The sequence below is a fragment of the Poecilia mexicana genome, unplaced genomic scaffold (genome assembly GCF_051168715.1).
Source record: "Poecilia mexicana isolate PSO_F unplaced genomic scaffold, ASM5116871v1 scaffold_3, whole genome shotgun sequence".
Lineage (NCBI taxonomy): Eukaryota > Metazoa > Chordata > Actinopteri > Cyprinodontiformes > Poeciliidae > Poecilia > Poecilia mexicana.
The window spans coordinates 25585405-25607282 of NW_028263372.1; the positions used below are offsets into that span (position 1 = coordinate 25585405).

General features: G+C 37.6%; 3 protein-coding genes across 3 annotated transcripts; all 3 read right to left on the reverse strand.

The window, feature by feature from the left end:
• Positions 1 to 994: 994 nt before the first annotated feature.
• On the reverse strand, positions 995 to 2786 carry LOC106913584 (snake venom serine protease serpentokallikrein-1-like). Its single transcript, XM_088004667.1, has 6 exons — positions 2682 to 2786; positions 2268 to 2460; positions 2000 to 2185; positions 1623 to 1684; positions 1397 to 1521; positions 995 to 1307 (listed from the first exon to the last, which is right to left on the reverse strand). The coding sequence occupies exons 1-6, from the start codon at positions 2719 to 2721 to the stop codon at positions 1158 to 1160; spliced, it is 756 nt and encodes a 251-aa protein (XP_087860793.1). The 5' UTR covers positions 2722 to 2786; the 3' UTR covers positions 995 to 1157.
• A 5244-nt stretch (positions 2787 to 8030) lies between these two features.
• On the reverse strand, positions 8031 to 11688 carry LOC148160249 (kallikrein 1-related peptidase b21-like). The gene is made up of 7 exons (XM_088004635.1): positions 11652 to 11688; positions 11235 to 11430; positions 10970 to 11152; positions 10595 to 10656; positions 10378 to 10502; positions 10183 to 10284; positions 8031 to 8108 (listed from the first exon to the last, which is right to left on the reverse strand). The coding sequence occupies exons 1-7, from the start codon at positions 11686 to 11688 to the stop codon at positions 8031 to 8033; spliced, it is 783 nt and encodes a 260-aa protein (XP_087860761.1).
• A 6039-nt stretch (positions 11689 to 17727) lies between these two features.
• Positions 17728 to 20130, reverse strand: LOC106911904 (trypsin II-P29-like). Its single transcript, XM_088004668.1, has 6 exons — positions 19455 to 20130; positions 19041 to 19233; positions 18773 to 18958; positions 18392 to 18453; positions 18166 to 18269; positions 17728 to 18076 (listed from the first exon to the last, which is right to left on the reverse strand). The coding sequence occupies exons 1-6, from the start codon at positions 19492 to 19494 to the stop codon at positions 17927 to 17929; spliced, it is 735 nt and encodes a 244-aa protein (XP_087860794.1). The 5' UTR covers positions 19495 to 20130; the 3' UTR covers positions 17728 to 17926.
• Positions 20131 to 21878: the final 1748 nt, after the last annotated feature.

A 21878-nucleotide genomic window follows, 5' to 3' on the forward strand; every position in this document is an offset into this window, starting at 1 on the left:
GTTAATTAATACTATTATCTGGATGGTGATTATAGAATTATTAAGGCTATCATGTTTGATGATACAAACCTTTTCTGTTTAATTTGATGTAATATTATCAGTGAAAAACATAACAATAAAGTACTTAATGACATGTTTTAGCAGCACTAACGTCTTATTAGTTTTTCCAGATTTTACTATAAAATATAACTTCTGTCATGTTAATAGTTAAAAACCAAATTGTAATTTCTGAGAAGTTTCACACAGTAAACATGTAATTTAGATTTTAATTTCAACAGTGAAAGAAAATAAACATTTTTGCACTTCCTGCTTTATTTTGCAGGTGATTTTTATGTTAATGTTTTTAAGATAATTCTTGTTTATAGCTTTATGTAATCCTTTAGAACAGGGGTGGGCAACTCCAGGCCTGGAGGGCCGGTCTCCTGCAACTTTTAGATGTCTCTACTTCAACACACCTTAGTCAAATAATGAGGTCATGAGCATGACTCTGGAGAACCTGACTGCACTTAGGAGATGATACAGCTGTTTGAAGCGTGTTGAACCAGGGAGACATCTAAGAGTTGCAGGACACTCTTAGAACTTCTTTTCTTTCCAGATTTCAACTTTTAAAATGTTTTTAATTTTTTAACTTTTGTTTTCTTTGTATCTTTATTACAAATGTGATGTTTCTTTCTATTTATTGTTGCATTATGTGACTTCTGTTTCATTATTTTTGTGCACAACTCTTTGGTCGTGTTGCAATTTAAAGTTCTCTAGATCTAAATCAGGAATAGAAACTCCAGAGCTGCAGAGTTTAGATGCTGCATGTTCATTTCTGATGTAAAATAAAGACAAAAGCTGAATAAATAAATTACTTCTGGTGTTCCTCTTCATGTGATTTAAAACTCATGTTTTTAGAGTCAGTTCAGGGAAAATATCAACTGAACAAACTGAACCATGAATGTAAAGACAATGAGCCAGGAAATGTTTCTTTTTCATGCATTTGATTTATTTTTCATTTCTGAGGTGAAGAGAAAACTCCATTAGGGAGGTGAAGATCAGGTGAGAAAGAAAACAACAAAATAATTAATTTATTCTAATTCTACAAACATGTGGATCAAACTGATGTAGATGGAATTATAAAATATGATGAGAATTGTATTTCATGATAGTTTGTTTTATTTAAACCCAATTGTTTGTTTAATCCACCACAGATATTTACACACATCAAGGATTACAGTTGGTTTCTGACATACATAGTTTGCTCCAGCAGCATAAATCACACCATAAATCTTGCCGTTGTGCATCGCTGCTCCACCAGAGTCGCCCTGTAGAAAAATTTATATCAGTATATTTATGTTGTAAAACAGAAAAGTCTTCTAATCACTGCAGAGAGTTATTGAAGAAACAAACTTACATGACATATATCCTTGGACGGTTCTGAAGCAAGGAACACGCGCGTAAATGTTTGATGGAGTTGGGAAACAGCAACAACTTTCATGTTGACACACTGAAGATGTGGTGCAATACTAGGAAAGGGCACTGTAGAGAAACATGAGAATCATAAACATGTTCTTCACTTGACCATCTCTGTAGAAACGGAAACAAAGATTTTATTCTCATAACTTCAATATTTCTCTCACATCGCTCATTATTGGGGCCGGTTGTCATTTCTCCCTCTCCTGCCAGATTAACAGTATCGCCTCTAAAACAAAGAATAAAATGTAAAAATACAAGATAACAATGTAGAAAATTAATTGTTATGAAGAACAATGAAAGAACATAAAATGAATCCATGAAGGACTTCATCCACTGACACAGGAGTGTCCACCTCCAGTCCTCAGTGACGGTGTCCTGCGTCCTTTACATGTGTCTCTGGTCCAACACACCTGAGCTAAATGGGTTCTGGTTCTGCTGGTGGCCTGATTACCTGACTCAGGTGTGCTGAAGCAGAGGCAGCAGGACTGGAGGAGTGGAGACAGAAAACCTGAAGTCATGTTATAATCAGAGAAAGACTTACACTTTAAGACGACGCCTGCAGTCTGGTAGCCGAGCGAGTGGGACATTTCTTACTGGTGTCTGAAGCTTCAGCAACATGATGTCATGGTGCCAGCCGCCATGTGTATAAATCATAGGTCTGTCTTGGATTACCTGACTCTGCTGCTCAGCAGTCCGTGGATGAACCTTCAATATTGCTGTGTTAGTCCTGCAGTAAAGATTGGATTTTAAGGAACAGACAGAAAACCTGATCATCTGCAGATAAAACTGTCTTCATGTCTCTTTCCTACCATCCTGGCTCTGACGTCCAGCACTGAGCTGAAGTCAGAATCCACTGAGGGTGGATCAGAGTTCCTCCACAGCGGGACATTTCATCACCATTGCTGCTCTCCAGCCGAACATGATGAAGACGATCCCTGTCATCACAGTTATGACCTCCAATGATTCTCTTCTGCCGAGAAACACCTGAGTTCACTGAAACACCTGAAGAAGAGAAAGGAGGACTTTACTCAGAAATCAGGTGCAAACATGGCTGCAGGAACAGAAAGAGGATAAACAGTTAAAGATTGAAAAGCATCACAGTTTATATGCAAAGAAGTTTCAGTCTGAAACAGAATCAGAGGGAAGTTTGAGAGTCACAGAGAGCAGCAGCCTCCCTGGAACCAGTGGACGTGTCTCCAGTGTCCCCAGTGTCTCCGACTCACCCAGCCCCAGCAGCAGCAGCAGAACCTTCAGCAGAGCCATTGCTGGTCCAGCTTCCTGTGAATGTCTGCAGTCCTGCAGCAGCTTTTAAACTCTGTTCACAACTTCCTGCTGGAAAGAGAACCACCAATCACAGGACAGACACTAATCTGTCCAGTCACAGGACAGACACTGATCTGTCCAATTAAAGGACAGACACCGATCTGTCCAATAGGGTATATGCCACGGACTTCCGTTTTAGCACTTCCGCATTTTTTTTCCACATAGCCTGCTTCCGGTGCACAGGTCACTCTGTGTTAGAGATGGAGTTTTTCACTCGGTCCTTGCTGTATTTGCCCACAGTAACCGTTAACCATTTTAAAAACAAAAAGCAGCAGGAGGATGTAACTTCATAACCTCATTTTCTAAGCAGAATCTCAGAGGGAAAAAAAGAGAAATTACGTTGTGTAACGCAAGAACGGATTATAGCAGCCAAGTGGAAAAAATCACTCTAACGTGGACAATAATTATGAAACAGCAAAGGTAGATAATCATATATTAGGGATTCGGGAAATACGTGATTTGCACCATTTGTTCTGTGGGTTTTTTATGTGGGTCGGTGCCACTTAAGGTTTTGGACCTTAATCTGACTGACTACTTGTGTGGTTTGGAGCATTGCTGCTCTCGGCTGTTCTTAAATTACCTGCTCGGTATCGCTCCGACTGCATGTTAAATGTATTTTATATAATTGTCACATAAACAAAAACTAAGGAGTTGCCTAAAAATAATTTCATACTCCGTATAACACAAATGCATCAACACACACATGGGTCATTCTATAATTGCAGATACATTTGATGTCCAGAGTCATTATTTTTGGTCTGGTATATTAAAATATTTCAATTTTTAAATGTTTTCATAATTTATTACTCATTTTAATGGATCATAATATTTAACAAGTAAAAACATTTAAGTAAATACATTTAAAATTGTTTTATATAGCTGAAAAACCAAGATTTCTTGTCGTCCGAGTTGGGTACTGTCTTTTTTATTAACCTGAAAAATGATGCAAAAACCTATGTTTTATTATTTTTCTTTGGTGAATTTGTTTTTTCTGTCTTTTTTTAAACTGCCTAAAAGGTCAATTTAATAACAACATCACATTAAATTAACTCAAAATACCCTTATTTTTGAAAAAATATGTGTCCGAGAATTTTTTGTCAACTCTGTTACCATATGGTTTTGTCCCTGTAAATCTAGGAAATTGCCTTCTACGGCTATATAAACTGCATAAAATTAAGTCATTTACTTTTACTGATAAGACCTGAAACACACAGAGGTCTATGTGCCATTCTCTGGGAAATATTTTAGTTTAAAAATCACAATCACCAGGTGTTATCGTTTTCAACGTCAATCTTGTTACCAAAGAATCATGAGAAAAATACCACAGATTTTTGATCAGAGACAAGTTTTTTTAATGGTTTTTAAACCATTATCTCAGTGGTGTCATGTTTTTTCACAATTTCTACTCACAAGTGGAGTTTTTAATAAAAATGTTTGAAATTGTCAATTCTGTTACTGTCAACTCTGTTACCAAATAGGGTAACAGAGTTGACAATAACAGAGTTTTCAGTTCTAAATTATTATGGTCCTGTCAATTCTGTTACTAACACCAACTCTGTTAGGTAACAGAGTTGACATGTTTATGACATACTTTCACAAAAAAAAAAGGAAAACTGTTGTCTAGAGCGCCATATACATTGTTGGTTGACTTCTGCTGTGATTTAGTATTACTGACCAATTTTATTTCTAAAAGAATGATGGTTTTCAATGAGTTTTAATGAAAAACGTTTGACCCTATGCGAACAACTCTGTGAAAAGTTGAGTATCTTTTGATTTTTTAAAATGTATTTTTAAGTAAAACATCTCCATTTAAAGTATTTGGGTAGTAGGACACTTGGTGTAATGGAATAAAAATATTTTAGTCTGCTAGAATTTATTGTTTTTTTCACTCACTGTCTATATTGTCCGTAACAGAGTTGACATAACATACCGCAAAACATACGTTTTTTCTGAGAAAAAATTATAAAATATGTAGCTAATGTTTGGCAATTACAGATTTTTTTAAAGTTTAATGCCTTTTCAATAGACTACCTAAGAAAATTTTTAAGAAATGAAAAGTTTTTTTTTGTCAATTCTTGAAGTGCCAAATGTATCTCCAATTATAGAATCACCCACGTATTGACTTACCTTGTGCCAAATCGCTGCCTCTGTTCTCAGCCTGTTCCCATTGCAGTGGATTTCCTCCGGCATTATTTTCCTCCAACAAATTATTCCACTAAACGAACCACGTACAACTCCCTTTATATCCCCCATCTTCCCATTTCTGACGCTGGATCTTCAATATCCTCAAGCTTTGAAATAGCAGGCAGCTACAAACCGCGTGTTAGCTGTAGTGGCTAAGTTTCGGCTACAGTCCGCTGTCGCCTTGATATCAGCTGGAAAATGAAAAAACTAAGCACTGGATGGTACCGACTAATTACTGGAAACAACGGCACACCACAAAACTCAGTCGTTGTACCAGCAGCTCACAGATATTTTAAGTTTTGCGTCTTTTTCGTTTTGCGTCTTTTTCATGGTACAGATCTTGCAGCTTCGGCCAAGAACAATAGGAGCAAGCAGGACCTGGAACCAACCTATGTGGAATAAATTCAAACGGAAATACGTCACCACCTCTCGTGGCATATACCCCATTAAAGGACAGAGACCGATCTGTCCAACCACAGGACAGACACCGATCTGTGCTGTCATCTGCATACAGAGGAACTTTAACATCTCATTCTTCTAAAGAAACTTGAAAAAAGTTCTTGTTCCATTGACAGATTATTTCACTAATAACCAAACATTTCCCTCTTATAACTTAATCAGCCAAAGAAACAAGAACTTTTTCATTAACATTAAAGAATTGACTCAAAACAAGATTACAAAATTACTTGTAAGTTAGTTTTTCTTTATCTGAAGTAAACTGAGAGGTTTGAACTAGAAAATAGACTAAAAATAATAGGTAATTGTTCTGTTTTTGCAGTCTACAAGCTTGCAGTGAGTTTTGCTCAAAGGATAACTTGATTGTTAACTTGATGAAATAAAACAGATTTTCTGAAGAAAGAGCGACTCGTCCTTATTTTCAGGTTGATAATTTTTTTAAAGAAAAATCTAGAAGAATTCACATCTGCCTTTGCTCACGGAAGTAGGATCATCTTGTTTATTGTCGAGCTGTGAAAATAACCCTCTACAAACAGAAAAGGGTTTGCTTCTTTTATTTGGAAAAAGAACAATGTTACAGTGCTGGGTGGTGAAGAGCATTTGCATTTGTTGTAAATGCAAAATTATAACAAAAAATTCAAACTCACAGAAATTAACCTAGTTAAGTAAAAACAATTCTTATTTTTAAAACACATTTCAATGAAAAATATGGTAAAATTTTAACTGATGTGATTATATTTATGAAAGACATAGACCTCTTTCATCACCCATGATTCTTTTCTTTATAATTCCACCCATGATTCTTTTGTCAAAGTAACACATTTTGTTAGCAAAAGGCTCAAACCATGCCACATTTGAAATATTAAACAAAAGTGGGGATGCTGTGGTTTTGCAAGGGCAGAGCACAACCCATATATTGAGGCCTTAATTCTTGTGCTGGTGGTCGCAGGATCGACTCCCGGGCTGGCAACCTTTACCGCATGTGTTCCCCCTCTCTCATTACCCTCTTTCAAATAAAAGACCACTAGAGCCAACAAAAGCTAAAGAAATTAAACAAAAGCAAATATTGCCATCCATTGATTTTCTTAAATCTTTGTCTCCAGTGGAGTAAAGAGGGGTCTTGGTGCTTATCTCCAAATATATTCCATGACTGAGAAATACCGCCCTGTTAGTATCTCAACCATGCATTATATAAAAAAACCCATTTCATGCATAGCGGGCAGTGGACAGCTATCCAAAAGCCATTTTCATGTGTTTATATTTTGTAAATGGACACAAACCACTCAAATGGAGACTAGTACAACATACAATACACTGCTAAGTACTGGCCATCCACTGCAAGTGCAAGAAAATTCAGCTAAATCTAAAATGGCCGACAGATGAAAAGCATGCCAACCCATTCAGGAATACCCAGTCCCTCCTTCTACTGTAGAAACTCTTGCAGGTAAAAAATATATTATGATATGAAGCAAAGACTAAAACTACTGATGTAGTTTCCAAATAACAACTTTGTATTTGGAGAAATTACAAATCATCATCTGTGTCCACTCAAGTGGACATCATGCATCAGTGGCAATATTTTGACAGGTATTTACTGACATCATTACTCTGACTATAGATACACAATATGCATCATTTACAGCAAATATTGTGGCTATAAAAATATTTTTATATTTTAATATATTTTAGTTATTAGCTTGAAGATTTAAGGAAAAAGTCCATTATTCCCATTTTATCTTCTAACAAAAATTATTATTTTTTTGTGGTTCATAAAAAGCTATTTTTCTTTATATTTAAATGTTTACATTACATATATTCATTCGAAACTGACCATGATGGACAGAGTGGCTTTAAAATCCAATGCATTACCACCATCTGTCATGATGTGTGTGGTTGAAGTGTGGACCCAAATGCAGCAGGCAGGAGACGTAAAAGTTCTGTTGTAGATTTAATTCAAAATAAAACTTAAATAAAAACAAAGTCCAGGGAACAAAAATAAACTCAAATCAGAGACATGAAGAGACCAAGAGGAAACCAGGGAGAAGGGATGAGGAGCAGTGGCGACGAACCGGCGAGTAACAGTCTGAGATTTGACTAATTAGAGATGCCATTACATATTCATCTGCTAATAAAAATACAAACATCTCTTTTATGTGGCTAAAAGTTAGTTTGGTGTAAAGTGGAGTTAATGTGCTAACAAAGTTCAAGTTAAGGACAAACAGAACTACAAAAAATGGGGGAAAAAAGCCCTGATGCCACAATGTGAAAAGCAAAAAGACTAAAGTAACTAAAATGTCCTTCGTAAAAGAAACTATGAATCTTGTGATTGTATTGACTAAAAATGTTACAAGAAAATCATGAGGAACGCTCTGTTATGGACAAAAGGACTATTTGTCTTTTATCTGCTCACATGCACACAGCTGTACGTTCACACAGGGCCGTGCAGAGACCTTTGGAGGGGCAGGGGCTCAAAGTTAAAAAGGAAAAGAACAAGATCTTAAAACATCGTACAACAACATAACAACAACCCATAATAATCAAGAATCTGATATATAATTGGATCATACTGTATCACTCATCATGTGGGGACAAAGCAAAGCAAATGTAGTCTATGTTTCCCTGATGGACTCAATGTTGCTGTTTCTGCTGCTGACATCCTGGAGGGCTGAGCTGATCTGAGACTGTAGCTGTTAAACAGACCAGAGGAGAGAAGATTACTGGTTATGAAGTTATGAAATAAGCTAATTTGCTGCTATTTTACTAAATAAACCCTGATAATATCTGACTGTTTTATAGCAACTTGGCTGCAGGCTGCTTTAAAGATCAAAAAGGCTCAGAGGGATTAACTCTACATCATTTTTCTATGTTGGCACCTCTGAAATCTAGAATTGTAAAACTGAGAAGTCAAGACAAAGAAAGCCATTAGCTGATGGTAGGGGCCATTCAGGGGACCTCCAGACATTCAAGGGTATCAAATGTTGAATTTTAATACATATTATAGATGTAAAACTGTACCAGTCGTCTATTGAGAATGACAATGTCATTAAATGTTATTGAATCCATTCAGCAGAGAAAAAAATAAATAGTACATTTAGGATTTAATTATGAAGTTTAGTTTGTAAAAGTGAAAAAAATCATCTTGACAGTTTCATTGTGTTACCATGGCTACAATATGGCGTAAACTATGTGTTTGAGCTGGGTTTGTTCACAAATACATGAGAGCAAATAAGCAATAATCAGTGATTGATTTTAAACTCAGCCAATTAATCTCCCTATGACAGACTTCACTAAATCTATATTTAAACACAGTTTGTGATGCTGATGTTCTTGGTAGGATGGGCTGGGGAGCCTAAATCATGATTCTGTCTAAGGCCCCATATTACCTTGGACCGGCCCTGAATGTACCTGGAATCCCCCCTATGCCAGTCTGCCGATGCTTTTGGGACATCTTGAAATGATTAATTGTGGGATGTTTGGCTTTATGTTGCAGTTCAAATTATTGCTACAGTATTTTCACTGATGTTTATGTGATATTTTGTGAACTTCAAATGCTATGAGCTGGATCGTCCTTAATCAGTTGAGGTTCTGCAGTAACTTCTACTTATAGCCTTGAACCTCCAGCTCAGATCCACCATCAGCACTGCGAACCGCCTGGTAGTAACATTAAGGTGAAGCAGAGAGTGAACAGTGAGCAGGTGGTGCTGAGGCTTTGAGCTGCGTTGCAGTGAGAGTCACGGATCGTTTCTTTATATCTGAAAGTCTAGACTGCCCGCTGCCCCCCCGTAGCTCCGCCACTGCTGCTGACCAAAACTCCCAGTATTCTACAGTATTTTCTAAAATATGGTAAATGCCTGTCAACTACAGCTGACGGTATTTTACCATACTTCCTAAATTATGGTAAGATACCAGCAGCTGTGGTTTTCCCTTAGTAAAATTGGCCATATCCTTTTAAAGATGCTGACGGTAGAAAAAATTAGGTGGAATTCCCCTTTACCCAACTTCACCTTCATCCAAGCAGCAGGGCCTACCATACAGTTCTCTAAATGTGACAAATCTATGGTCGACCTAAAATTAAATAATCCCAAACGCATCATTTAATCTAATTCTCTCATAACGATGGTGGCGTCCGCTGTAGGAGTTTGGCCTGCACTCTGTGGATTACCACTTCTATACCTGGTCTTCCTTTGAGATTTCAGTTTGATATATGAAAGTCATTATAGATTTAATGATTAAAAAACAAAGTATCACACCAGCATTCTAATCTATGTAAATTACTTTTGCAGTCTGGTTTATGGTTTTCAATCATAGATATAAACATCAGCTAGGGGTGCTGTGGTGGCGCAGGGTGAAGCATCACTCATGTAGAGGCCTCAGGCCCTAGAGCCAACAGAACCTTTAAAATACATCAGCAAAATGTGACATTTTTTCTGATAAATTCCACATTTTTAGACTCAGTTCAGGGAAAATATCAACTGATCCATGAATGTAATGATAATCAGCCAGTAAATGTTTCTTTTTCATGCATTTGATTTATTTTTTCATTTCTGAGGTGAAGAGAAAACTTCATTAGGGAGGTGAAGATCAGGTGAGAAAAAAAATGAAACAATTAATTTATTCTAATTCTACAAACATGTGGATCAAACTATTGAAGATACAATTATAAAATTACATGTTAGAGGAAATTTGATGATAATTTTATTTCTTGATAGTTCTTGGTCCTCGGAAAATTTTTCTTCTAATCCAGTCCTTGTATTCACACACATCAAGGATTGATGTTGGACTCTGACATGTGTAATCTCTACTACTAAAAGAAATCACACCATAAATCATGCCGTTGTACATCGCTGCTCCACCAGTGTCAGCCTGTAGAAAAATATATATCAATATATTTATTTATGTTGTAAAACAGAAAACTCTTCTAATTGTTGCAGAGAGTTATTGAAGAAACAAACTTACAAGACATATATCCTTGTTTGGTTCTTCGACACGGACCATATGCCCAAATGTTCCATGGAAATAGGAACCACCAACAACTTGCATGTTGACACACTTAAGATGTCCTGCAATGCTATGAATGGGCACTGTGGAGAAATATAAACATGTTCTATAGTTGATCTTCTCTGAAGAGACAGAAACAAAGATTTTATTCTCATAACTTCAATATTTCTCTCACATCTCTCTTTATTGGGGCCGATTGTCGTTAATGCCTCTCCTGCCAGCTGAACAGTATCGCCTCTAAAACAAAAGAATAAAATTTAAAAATACAAGATAATGTAGAAAATTAATTGCTATGAAGAACAATGGAAGAACATAAAATGAATCCATGAAGGACTTCATCCACTGACACAGGAGTGTCCACCTCCAGTCCTCAGTGACGGTGTCCTGCGTCCTTTACATGTGTCTCTGGTCCAACACACCTGAGCTAAACGGGTTCTGGTTCTGCTGGTGGCCTGATTACCTGACTCAGGTGTGCTGAAGCAGAGGCAGCAGGACTGGAGGAGTGGAGACAGAAAACCTGAAGTCATGTTATAATCAGAGAAAGACTTACACTTTAAGACGATTGTTGCAGTCTGGTAGCTGAGCAGGTGGGACATCTGTTACTGGTGTCTGAAGCTTCAGCAAAATGATGTCATGCTGGCGGTGACCGTGAATATAAATCAGAGGTCTGTCTTGGATTACCTGACTCTGCTGCCCAGCAGTCCGTGGATGAACTTTCAATATTGCTGTGTTAGTTCTGCAGTAAAGATTGGATTTCAAGGAACAAACAGAAAACCTGATCATCTGCAGATAAAACTGTCTTCATGTCTCTTTCCTACCATCCTGGCTCTGACTTCCAGCACTGAGCTGAAGTCAGGATCCACTCAGGATGGATCAGGGATCCTCCACAGCGGATCCTTTCATCACCATTGCTGCTCTCCAGCCGAACATGATGAAGACGCTCCCTGTCATCACAGTTTAGACCTCCAATGATTCTCTTCTGCAGAGAAACACCTGAGTTCACTGAAACACCTGAAGAAGAAAAAGGAGGACTTTACTCAGAAATCAGGTGCAAACATGGCTGCAGGAACAGAAAGAGGATAAACAGTTAAAGATTGAAAAGCATCACAGTTTATATGCAAACAAGTTTCAGTCTGAAACAGAATCAGAGGGAAGTTTGAGAGTCACAGAGAGCAGCAGCCTCCCTGGAACCAGTGGACGTGTCTCCAGTGTCTCCAGTGTTTCCGACTCACCCAGCCCCAGCAGCAGCAGAACCTTCAGCAGAGCCATTGCTGGTCCAGCTCTCTGTGAATGTCTGCAGTCCTGCAGCAGCTTTTAAACTCTGTTCACAAATTCCTGCTGGACAGAAAGCCACCAATCACAGGACAGACACCAATCTGTCCAATCACAGGACAGACACCGATCTGTCCAATCACAGGACAGACACCGATCTGTCCAATCACAGGACAGACACCGATCTGTCCAATCACAGGACAGACACTGATCTGCAATGTCATCTGCATACAGAGGAACTTTAACATGTCATCGTTCTAAAGAAACTTGAAAAACGTTCTTGTTCCCATTGACAGATTATTTAATGAATAACAAAACATTTCCCTCTATTATAACTTAAATAATCAATGAAACAAGAAATTTTCATCAGTATTAAGGAATTGACTCAAAACAAGCAGCTCCTATATTTTGCTGCAAAGTTACTTTTATATTAGCTTTGCTTTATCTCATGTGAATGGAGAGATTTGCATTAAAAAAGACTAAAAATAATTGGTAATTTTTCTTGTCCTTGTTTTCAGATTGATGTTTTTTTTTTCTTTTTACCAAAATATTTTTATTGAGATTTTCCACTTGAGAAATACAATCATGTAATCTTCTGAACAACTTTTCCCTGTGACATAACAGCAATTATTCTTTCTCATATCAGGGAAATGAAAAACAAAGAAAGAAAGAAAAAAGAAAACAGACACACAGAAGAACAAAAAAACAGCTTCTCAAAAACAGGGATATTCAATCAAATTACAACCAGGTTATTTATAATTATACACGTCTTTTCAGCATGGCACACTGCAAGTTCCAGCAAATCAAAACTCAAACAAACCCTCTGCCAAGAAGTCTAAGTCCTTAATAAAATTAATGAAAGGACTCCAAATCCTTTCATAAAGATATTGTTAGTATTTCCTAATATATGGTATTCTTTCTAGCGGCAAATTAGACAACATCTGCCTTAACCACTGCATGGCACTAGGTCTGTTGACATTTTTCTAAGCCAAAGCAATAATTTTTTTGCAGATAATGAGCTTATATATGAAAGTACATTCTGATTTACTAAAGTTATGCTTCTCAGGGTATAAAGCTAACAGGAACAATTTAGATCCAGTGATATTTACTTTGAGAGAAATTTTTCCATTCATATCTTTCACCTCTGTCAAAAATGCATTGATTTGTCTGCATAAGAGTCCCTTTAGAATGACATTTTACGCAAAGATCTGGGATGTTATATTTATTTAAATGCACAGGCGTAACATAAACACGCATTAGCCATTTAAATTCTAAGATGGTTATTTATGGACATTGTGTGTTTTTTTAAGGTTTTTGTTGGCTCTAGTGGCCTTCATCAGAAAGTAGCTCGACAAGAAAGAGGGCCAAGTGGCAAATGTCGCCAGGCCAGGAATCAAACCTGCCACCACCAGCACAAGACCAAGGCCTGAAGACATGGGCTGCTCCTGCGCCACCAAAGCACCCATTGTGTGAGTTTTATCGCAAGCCCTCCCAGGCGAAAAAAAGTATACTTTAGTATATTTCAAATATACTTACATTTGTGAAAGTACACTTTAAGTATACTAAGTATTAAGTGTACTACCTATAAATACATCTGAAGTATACTAAAAGTATAGTTGTACCAATTTCGAAATTAGAACTTTAAACACACTTTAGCTGGCTCCTCATTAAAACAAAAAATACTTACACCATGAAGACGATGTGGAGGTTCATCCTCAGAACTGGTTGGTGATCTGGTGGAGCCAGAGCCTCTTCTGAGACATAAAAGTCTTTAGGTTTCCTAACACCTGATCTCTCTGGCTTACTCTTTCATCTTCATTTGCTTAAACTGCAAACATGTTAAGATAAAACAATGATGAACGAGTTATAACAACAACCTCACAATATCAAAGTCTGGCTCAGTGTTGTGGTACTCGAAATTGGTCTTGGTCTCGAGTCCGGTCTTAAGACCATTTTTTGATGGTCTCGGTCTCGTTTCGGACTCGACCGCATTTGGTCTCGGTCTTGTCTCGGTCTCGGGGGCTGAGGACTTGGCATTTTATTTCAAGACCAGTCGAGACCGCAACTGTGAAAATACCACTAAACGTGCAGCATACTTTCCAGTTTATTTGTTAACATCTTTGTCTTCAGTGGATGCAAAACGCCGATTAAAATCCAAGCAACTATGTGTTGCTTCGTTTTCACAGATGGTGGGGACAACATCTAACTTTTTCGTCACTTAGAAAAGTAGCTCAAAGAAGGTAAGATCCGTTGACGTGATGTTAGCAAAGCTAGCTGTATAGACACACATAAGCATTCTGAAGTTGTCACTCACTGCGCTGAATTATTATGCGGAGATGTTGACTGACTTGTTGCATATATGGGACAACGGTGCTGTGTCCAAAAGTCTGCAATATAGTGATGTGACATTCAGGAACAGTACGATTCATCTGCTCGGCTCTTTACTTATTAGATAGGACTGGAGTGTCGCTGAGAGCCGTTGTTCTATCAGATAGCCATACGCTGTCAGAATAGCAAACATGCAGTGAGTACCCATGCCTGCGCATGTGCATTAAGAAGTCCGACCGTCAGAGGAGTTGTCAGTTCACCATACGCAGCAAGTTATGACGAAAATAAGTCATTAAATTGTTTTCAATGATAACTATATAGATATGCATGTGTTGTCATGGTTTCAAAGTGTATTTAAAGCAGGTCTGGCTGCTGCTGGAGTCAGCTACAACACACACTCATGTAAAACTCACTTAACCGCTAAGACAGGATGCCATACAACTGTTAATAACAAAGTGTATGACGATCTACGTCATGATTCTATATTGCTGATTAAATGAAATCTTATGGTAATGACGTGTCTGACAGATATAGCCGTTGTTTTATCATTACCATACGCTGTCAGGATAGCATACATGCAGTGAGTACCATGCGAGCGCATGCGCATTAAGAAGTCCGACCGTCAGTGGAGTTGTCAGTATACGCAACAAGTTATGACGAAAATAAGTAATTAAATTGTTTATAATATGACATAATATGATAACTAGATAGATATACATGCGTTGTCGTGGTTTCAAAGTGTGTTTAAAGCAGGTCTGGCTGCAGCTGGATGCCATACAACTGTTAATAACTGTTAATAATGATCTACGTCATGATTCTATGTTGCTGATTAAATAAAATCATATGGTAATGACAGCTTATGCATGTCTGAGCTATCTGACAACGTATGCTGATCTGACAGAACACCGTGAGTTCGTGCTAAGCATGACGATCTGACCTGACAGAACACCCGTTCTTTGTTCTAGTAATGCTCTGTGTACACTGCATCATTATTTAATTATGTACGTTGATATTTAAATTAACAAATAACTAAAACACAAGAACGAAAGAGCACGCAGAGCATGCACATTGCTCTTTGTTTTTGTTCAAAGTGGCAGCTGTAATGTCTGCCATGGTGTCAGACTGCCTGGCTTCATGTACTGGGATAGAGAGTGAAAACAGTCACGATGAGCGCCTTCTGTTTGGTTACTTCTTGCTTGTTGCTCCTTGGTCAGTGTTCATAGTTGAGCGTTATTTACCATCAGGGCATTGCCTCAATTGCTATGTTTAATGGTGCAGACAGTGGTGGTTTCTTACATGAGCAATATGGGCAAATGCCCAGGGTGTTATGTTTTTAGGGATGGCACGAGACCATCACACATTTTAGCACAGAAATGGAATATGTAATATTGGTAAAATGTATTAAGTATTTAATATCTAGGTGTTTTTATGGGAATATGGATCTTTCAGATTATTTTGAGAAGCAATTTCGATCATATTTTACATTTTATTGTGTCATGTAGGGCGGGCCGCTGGTCTTGGTCTTGACTCAGTCTTGACTCCCCTCGGTCTTGGTCTTGACTTGGTCTCGGACCCTAAAAGTCTTGGTCTTGTCTCGGTCTCGATACACTCTGGTCTTGGTCTTGTCTTGGTCTCGGGTTAGGTGGTCTTGAACACAACACTGGTCTAGCTTAATTAAAACCAGGTTAAGTTTATGAATAAAAGTATAAGTTGCAACAAACAACCTCCATGCAGTTATAACATGAAACTGAATGATTGCTATAGAAATAATTATACAAGTCACAATAAAATTGATAAAATAATTACTTATGAAACCAATGTAAGTTATATATCTTTACTGCACTCTTTATAATTAAACAAAGATGATTAATAAGCAAACTTACCACCAGCTAGCAACACGTTAGCAGCCTTCGTCCCTTCGGTTCCTTTCATGACCCACATTTCATTTCCGTCGGTTGTTGTCCAGTTGTGTTGTCGTCTATCTCTAAGGGAGAGCCCAGCCACCCTGCGGAGAAAACCTATTTTGGCCGCTTGTATTCATGATCAATTAATTTCACTACGAATTGATTTGTTTCTACAATAATATATATTTGATAATGTATGTAGAAATTATAACTTTATTGATACAAAGGGAAAAAAATTGCTCTTGGGGGCCCCTGGTGGCTGCGGTAGGTACAGCTGGTATCATGAGCTTCTGTACAATGAGCAGAGCATCAAAGGTCTAAAGCTCCGGTCAGAAGTTACGTAAGCAAAACAATGTGTCAAGAAAGGATTTATCCTTCAGGGAGGTAGAAAAGAAAGGGCAAGAATAGAAAAAAGCCAAGATAAAGGTTTGTTTTAATGTGCCTTGATAATGTAATGCAAAGATTTGTTAAGCTGCTAATAGAAATTAATCTTTTACATTGATGACATGTAAAAGAAGTGTTTTTGCGTTGTGCGCATTTGCGTAATTTCCATATGTAAACAGTAACATGCCAGGCATTTACTTAAGTAAATCTGATTATGATTAAGTCAGTGCCTCACCAGCTATGAACCTCACCGCATGCCACTGCTGTTAAGTGGGAAGAATAAAATGAATAATAAAATCACTGCTCTAGAAAAAGTTGTATCATTTAATAACAGCATATTAAATATTCCTGGTTCCATAGAAATAAGTATAACTTGTTAATACTATTATTTGGATGATGATTATTGAATTAATAAGGCTATCATATTTGATGATGCAAACCCATCCATCCATTAATCCATTTTCTTTACTCCTTTGTCTTTATTGGGGTGTGGAGGGCTGCTGATGCCCATCTCCAGCTAACATCCTGGGCGAGAGGCGAGGTCCACCCTGGACAGGTCATGATGCAAACCTTTTCTGTTTAATTTGATGTAATATTATTAGTAAAACATAAAGTATTTAATTACATATTTTAGCATTACTAACATCTTTTTACTTTCTCAACCTTACTTTAAAATTTACAGAGAACTTCTGCCATGTTTAATTTTTTGAAAATCAAATTGTAATTTCTGAAAAGTTTTACACATTACACATGTAATTTGGATTTTAATTTCAACAGTGAAAGTAAATAAAGATGTTTGCATGTCCTACTTTATTTTGCAGGTGATTTTTGTGATAATGTTTTTAAGATAAGTTTTGTATAGCTTTATGTAATCATATAAGATTTTTTTAATTTAAAAATTAACAATGACACTTTAACTGCAAAAGAGTATCATTTTCAATAATTTTATGTTAAATTTGTGGCAACCAGAAACTACCATTATTTAGTTTAACCTGTTTTAAAATATTTTCTTAAAACTTATTTCATTCCAGATTGACTTTGTAATTGGTTTTAAGTATTGTATTTTTTATTTCCTTTATATCTTTATAAAAAAAATTATTTAATTTTTAGGTTATTAAGGTTTTATTATTTGCTAATAGTTGCTTTATGTGACTTCTGTTTCATTATTTTGGTGCACAGCTCTTTGGTCGTGGAGTTTAAAGTTCTCTAGAACTAAATCAGGAATAGAAACTCCAGAGCTGCAAAGTTTAGATGCTGCATGTTCATTTCTGATGTAAAATAAAGACAAAAACTAAATAAATAAATGACTTCAGGTGTTCCTCTTCATGTGATTTAAAACTCATGTTTTTAGACTCAGTTCAGGGAAAATATCAACTGAACAAACTGAACCATGAATGTAAAGACAGTCAAACAGGAAATGTTTCTTTTTCATGCATTTTTGATTTATTTTTCATTTCTGAGGTGAAGAGAAAACTCCATTAGGGAGGTGAAGATCAGGTGAGAAAAAAAAACAAAACAATCAATTCATTCTAATTCTACAAACGTGGATTAAATTGATGAAGATACAATTATAAAATTACATCTGAGAGGAAATTTAATGAGTTTTATTCCACAATAGTTTATTTTCCAGGCTTAATTGTTTTTTTAATCCAGTTCTTGTATTTACACACATCCATGATTGTAGCTGAACTCTGACATGCATTTTCTCCACCAAAAGAAATCACTCCATAAATCTTGCCGCTGTGCAATGCTGCTCCACCAGTGTCGCCCTGTAGAAAAATTTATATCAATGTATTTATGTTGTAAATCAGAAAAGTCTTCTAATCGCTGCAGAGCGATATTCAAGAAACAGACTTACATAGCATATTTCCTTGTTCGGTGCTTCGGCACGGAATATATGCCCATATGGCAGCACAACAAGGGAAACAGCAACAACTTTCATGTCGACACACTGAAGATGTGCTGGAATGGCAGAAATATTCACCGTAGAGAAACATGAGAATCATAAACATGTTCTTCACTCAAACTTCTCTTTAGAGGCAGAAACAAAGATTTTATTCTCATAACTTCAATATTTCTCTCACATTGCTGATTATCGGGGCCGGTTGTCGTTGCTCCCTCTCCTGCCAGCTTAATATTATGGCCTCTAAAACATAATAGGAATAAAATGTAAAAATACAAGATAACAAAGAAGAAAATTAATTGTTATGAAGAACAATGGAAGAACATAAAATGAATCCATGAAGAACTTCATCCACTGACACAGGAGTGTCCACCTCCAGTCCTCAGTGACGGTGTCCTGCGTCCTTTACATGCGCCTCTGGTCCAACACACCTGAGCTAAACGGGTTCTGGTTCTGCTGGTGGCCTGATTACCTGACTCAGGTGTGCTGAAGCAGAGGCAGCAGGACTGGAGGAGTGGAGACAGAAAACCTGAAGTCATGTTATAATCAGAGAAAGACTTACACTTTAAGACGACGCCTGCAGTCTGGTAGCAGAGCAGGTGGGACATCTGTTACTGGTGTCTGAAGCTTCAGTAACATGATGCCATGCTGGTGGTCGCCATGAGTATAAGTCACAGTATTGCTTCCAATTATCTGACTCTGCTGCCCTGCAGTCCGTGGATGAACTTTTAATATTGCTGTGTTAGTCCTGCAGAAAAGGTTATAATATAATGAACAGACAGAAAACCTGATCATCTGCAGATAAAACTGTCTTCATGTCTCTTTCCTACCATCCTGGCTCCGACTTCCAGCACAGAGTTGAAGTCAGGATCCACTCAGGATGGATCAGAGATCCTCCACAGCGGGACATATGAGTAGCATTGCTGCTCTCCAGCCGAACATGATAAAGACGCTCCGTGTCATCACAGTTTTGACCTCCAATAATTCTCTTCTGCCGAGAAACACCTGAGTTCACTGAAACACCTGAAGAAGAGAAAGGAGGACTTTACTCAGAAATCAGGTGCAAACATGGCTGCAGGAACAGAAAGAGGATAAACAGTTAAAGATTGAAAAGCATCACAGTTTATATGCAAAGAAGTTTCAGTCTGAAACAGAATCAGAGGGAAGTTTGAGAGTCACAGAGAGCAGCAGCCTCCCTGGAACCAGTGGACGTGTCTCCAGTGTCCCCAGTGTCTCCGACTCACCCAGCCCCAGCAGCAGCAGCAGAACCTTCAGCAGAGCCATTGCTGGTCCAGCTTCCTGTGAATGTCTGCAGTCCTGCAGCAGCTTTTAAACTCTGTTCACAACTTCCTGCTGGACAGGAAGCCACCAATCACAGGACAGACACTGATCTGCACTGTCATCTGTATACAGAGGAACAATAATTGGTAAATGTTCTGCTTTTGCAGAGCACAAGCTTGCAGAGTTTTCTCAAGGAGAAACTTAATTGCAATCTTGATGAAATGAAACTGATTATTTGAAGAAAGAGCGACTCGTCCTTGTTTTCAAGTTGATGTTTTTAAAAAAAAAAAAAAAAAAAAAACGTTATCCTCTGGGCTAGCTTTCATATTAGCTTCAGGCTTGTTGAAGTTGGCTAAATCCAAAATCTGTCTACACAGGTTTTATCAAATTTTTCTTGAAATGAAATGGATACAGAATCAGAAATGCTGTGGTCCAGATTTTAACTGGATCACACTGAATTCACTGTGAATGAAAATACTGTAAACGTAAACCAAACTAAAATCAGAGAATAAGAAAGTTAGAAACACAGCCTTCAAGAGAAAAAGTGTCATGTGTCTTGATCTCCTTTAAGGCCTGCCGTCCAATTGTAGATTTTTGGGAAGTGAAACAGCTGCTTCAGTGTATTCATACTGATGGATGCAGCTTTCAGTGGTGAGAAAGAACAGGGGCCTCTTGTATAAGGCATGCCTACGCACAAAACAGCACCCTATTTTACACACAAGATGGCCTATATAAAATGTACTTTGCGTCAAAGTTTGCATAAATATACGCAAACTTTTTCCCTGGGGTAAAAATGTGCAGCAGCCACGCAAACCTTTGAACAATATCAATATATAAAGCACACAGCGAAATCTGACTACGCTCAGTTATTTTTGACCAAAAAGCATCAAATCTGATATTTTTTTCATGGTTTAATAGTTTAACACAATGAATCTGAACCGCACCTATACTCCATGAATAAGCTGACATGCACACAAAATAAAGAAAACAAAAATAAAAGGATGTGAAAACCTCACTAGAATGTAAATAATTTTCCTCAGGTTTTGTTTCACAAAGATGTAATGCATTGATCTGTGCGCCAAAGCGCCTGGAATGCATCTATGAGGTAATTTAATTCTGACTGAAAAAAGAAAACAGGGTTGGATCAGCAGATGAACTCCAAACAGATTTGGTCATTTTTAAGGTCATGAAAGTGTGTATCATCGCTCGTAGTGGCTGCACAAAGGTGAGCCACGTAACTGGAGCACTTTGGCTCTGGTGGAAAACATCGCCAATGGAAGGATTCAGAGGGAGCGACTGATCATATTGATCTAATGGGAAATGTTGTTGACGGTTTATTAGCATTTAGATTAATCCAGACTGATCATCCTAGAGCTCTGAGCAAAACTTAAAGAAGGAGCCGTGCGGTACCGGTACCGGTCCAGCTGGAGTCATCCTTCAGTCGACCAGTCTGCTTTGTGAATGCGCCTTATGGACATAAAGTGTCTTTATTCTGTAAATGTACAACTAACACACATGACTCTAGAATAAACCTCCACATTCCCCACTCAAAGGACTTTCTGACACGCTGTCTGTCTTTAAATCCCGGCTGTTATTCAAACAGCCATTTGCAGGAATCTCTTTTTTAGTTAGATTTTTTTCTGTATTATTTTATTTTTTCTGAGGCAACCTTATGTGCCCTGAATGCACCTTTTTAAATAAAATATCTAATTATTATAATAATACATATACTGCTACAAATAAGGACGTTGCCATGGTTCATTGCTTCACATGGTGGCAGACTTCTGGGTAATTATACACTGCTCAAAAAAATAAAGGGAACACTCAAATAACACATCCTAGATCTGACTGAATGAAATATTCTCATTGAATACTTTGTTCTGTACAAAGTTGAATGTGCTGACAACAAAATCACACAAAAATCATCAATGGAAATCAAATTTATTAACCAATGGAGGCCTGGATTTGGAGCCACACACAAAATTAAAGTGAAATGTTCCCTTTATTTTTTGAGCAGTATACTAATTCGCATTTTTATTCATGGGTGGGTACAGGGCAGTCCAGCAGCTATGTGCTATTTCCAGCAAATTAGGATTTATAGGGGAAAGATGCACAGCAACGTACGTGCACACGGCTTTATACATCTGAATTTTGTTGTGTGCCGCAGTTTCTAAATTTGTCTATGCGCCAAGTTTTAGTGTGAAAACTGCACATTCTTTCATACATGAGGCCCCAGGTCATTTCTGTTTGGTTGGCACAAACTGGTTTTGGACTGCTTGAATGACATCTGTGTTAAATGTCTTCCGAAAGGGTGAGAGAAACGTCCAGATGTTCATACATCTGCAGGAGGTTTTCTTCAACTGAGTTGATGGAAACTGAGTGGATCC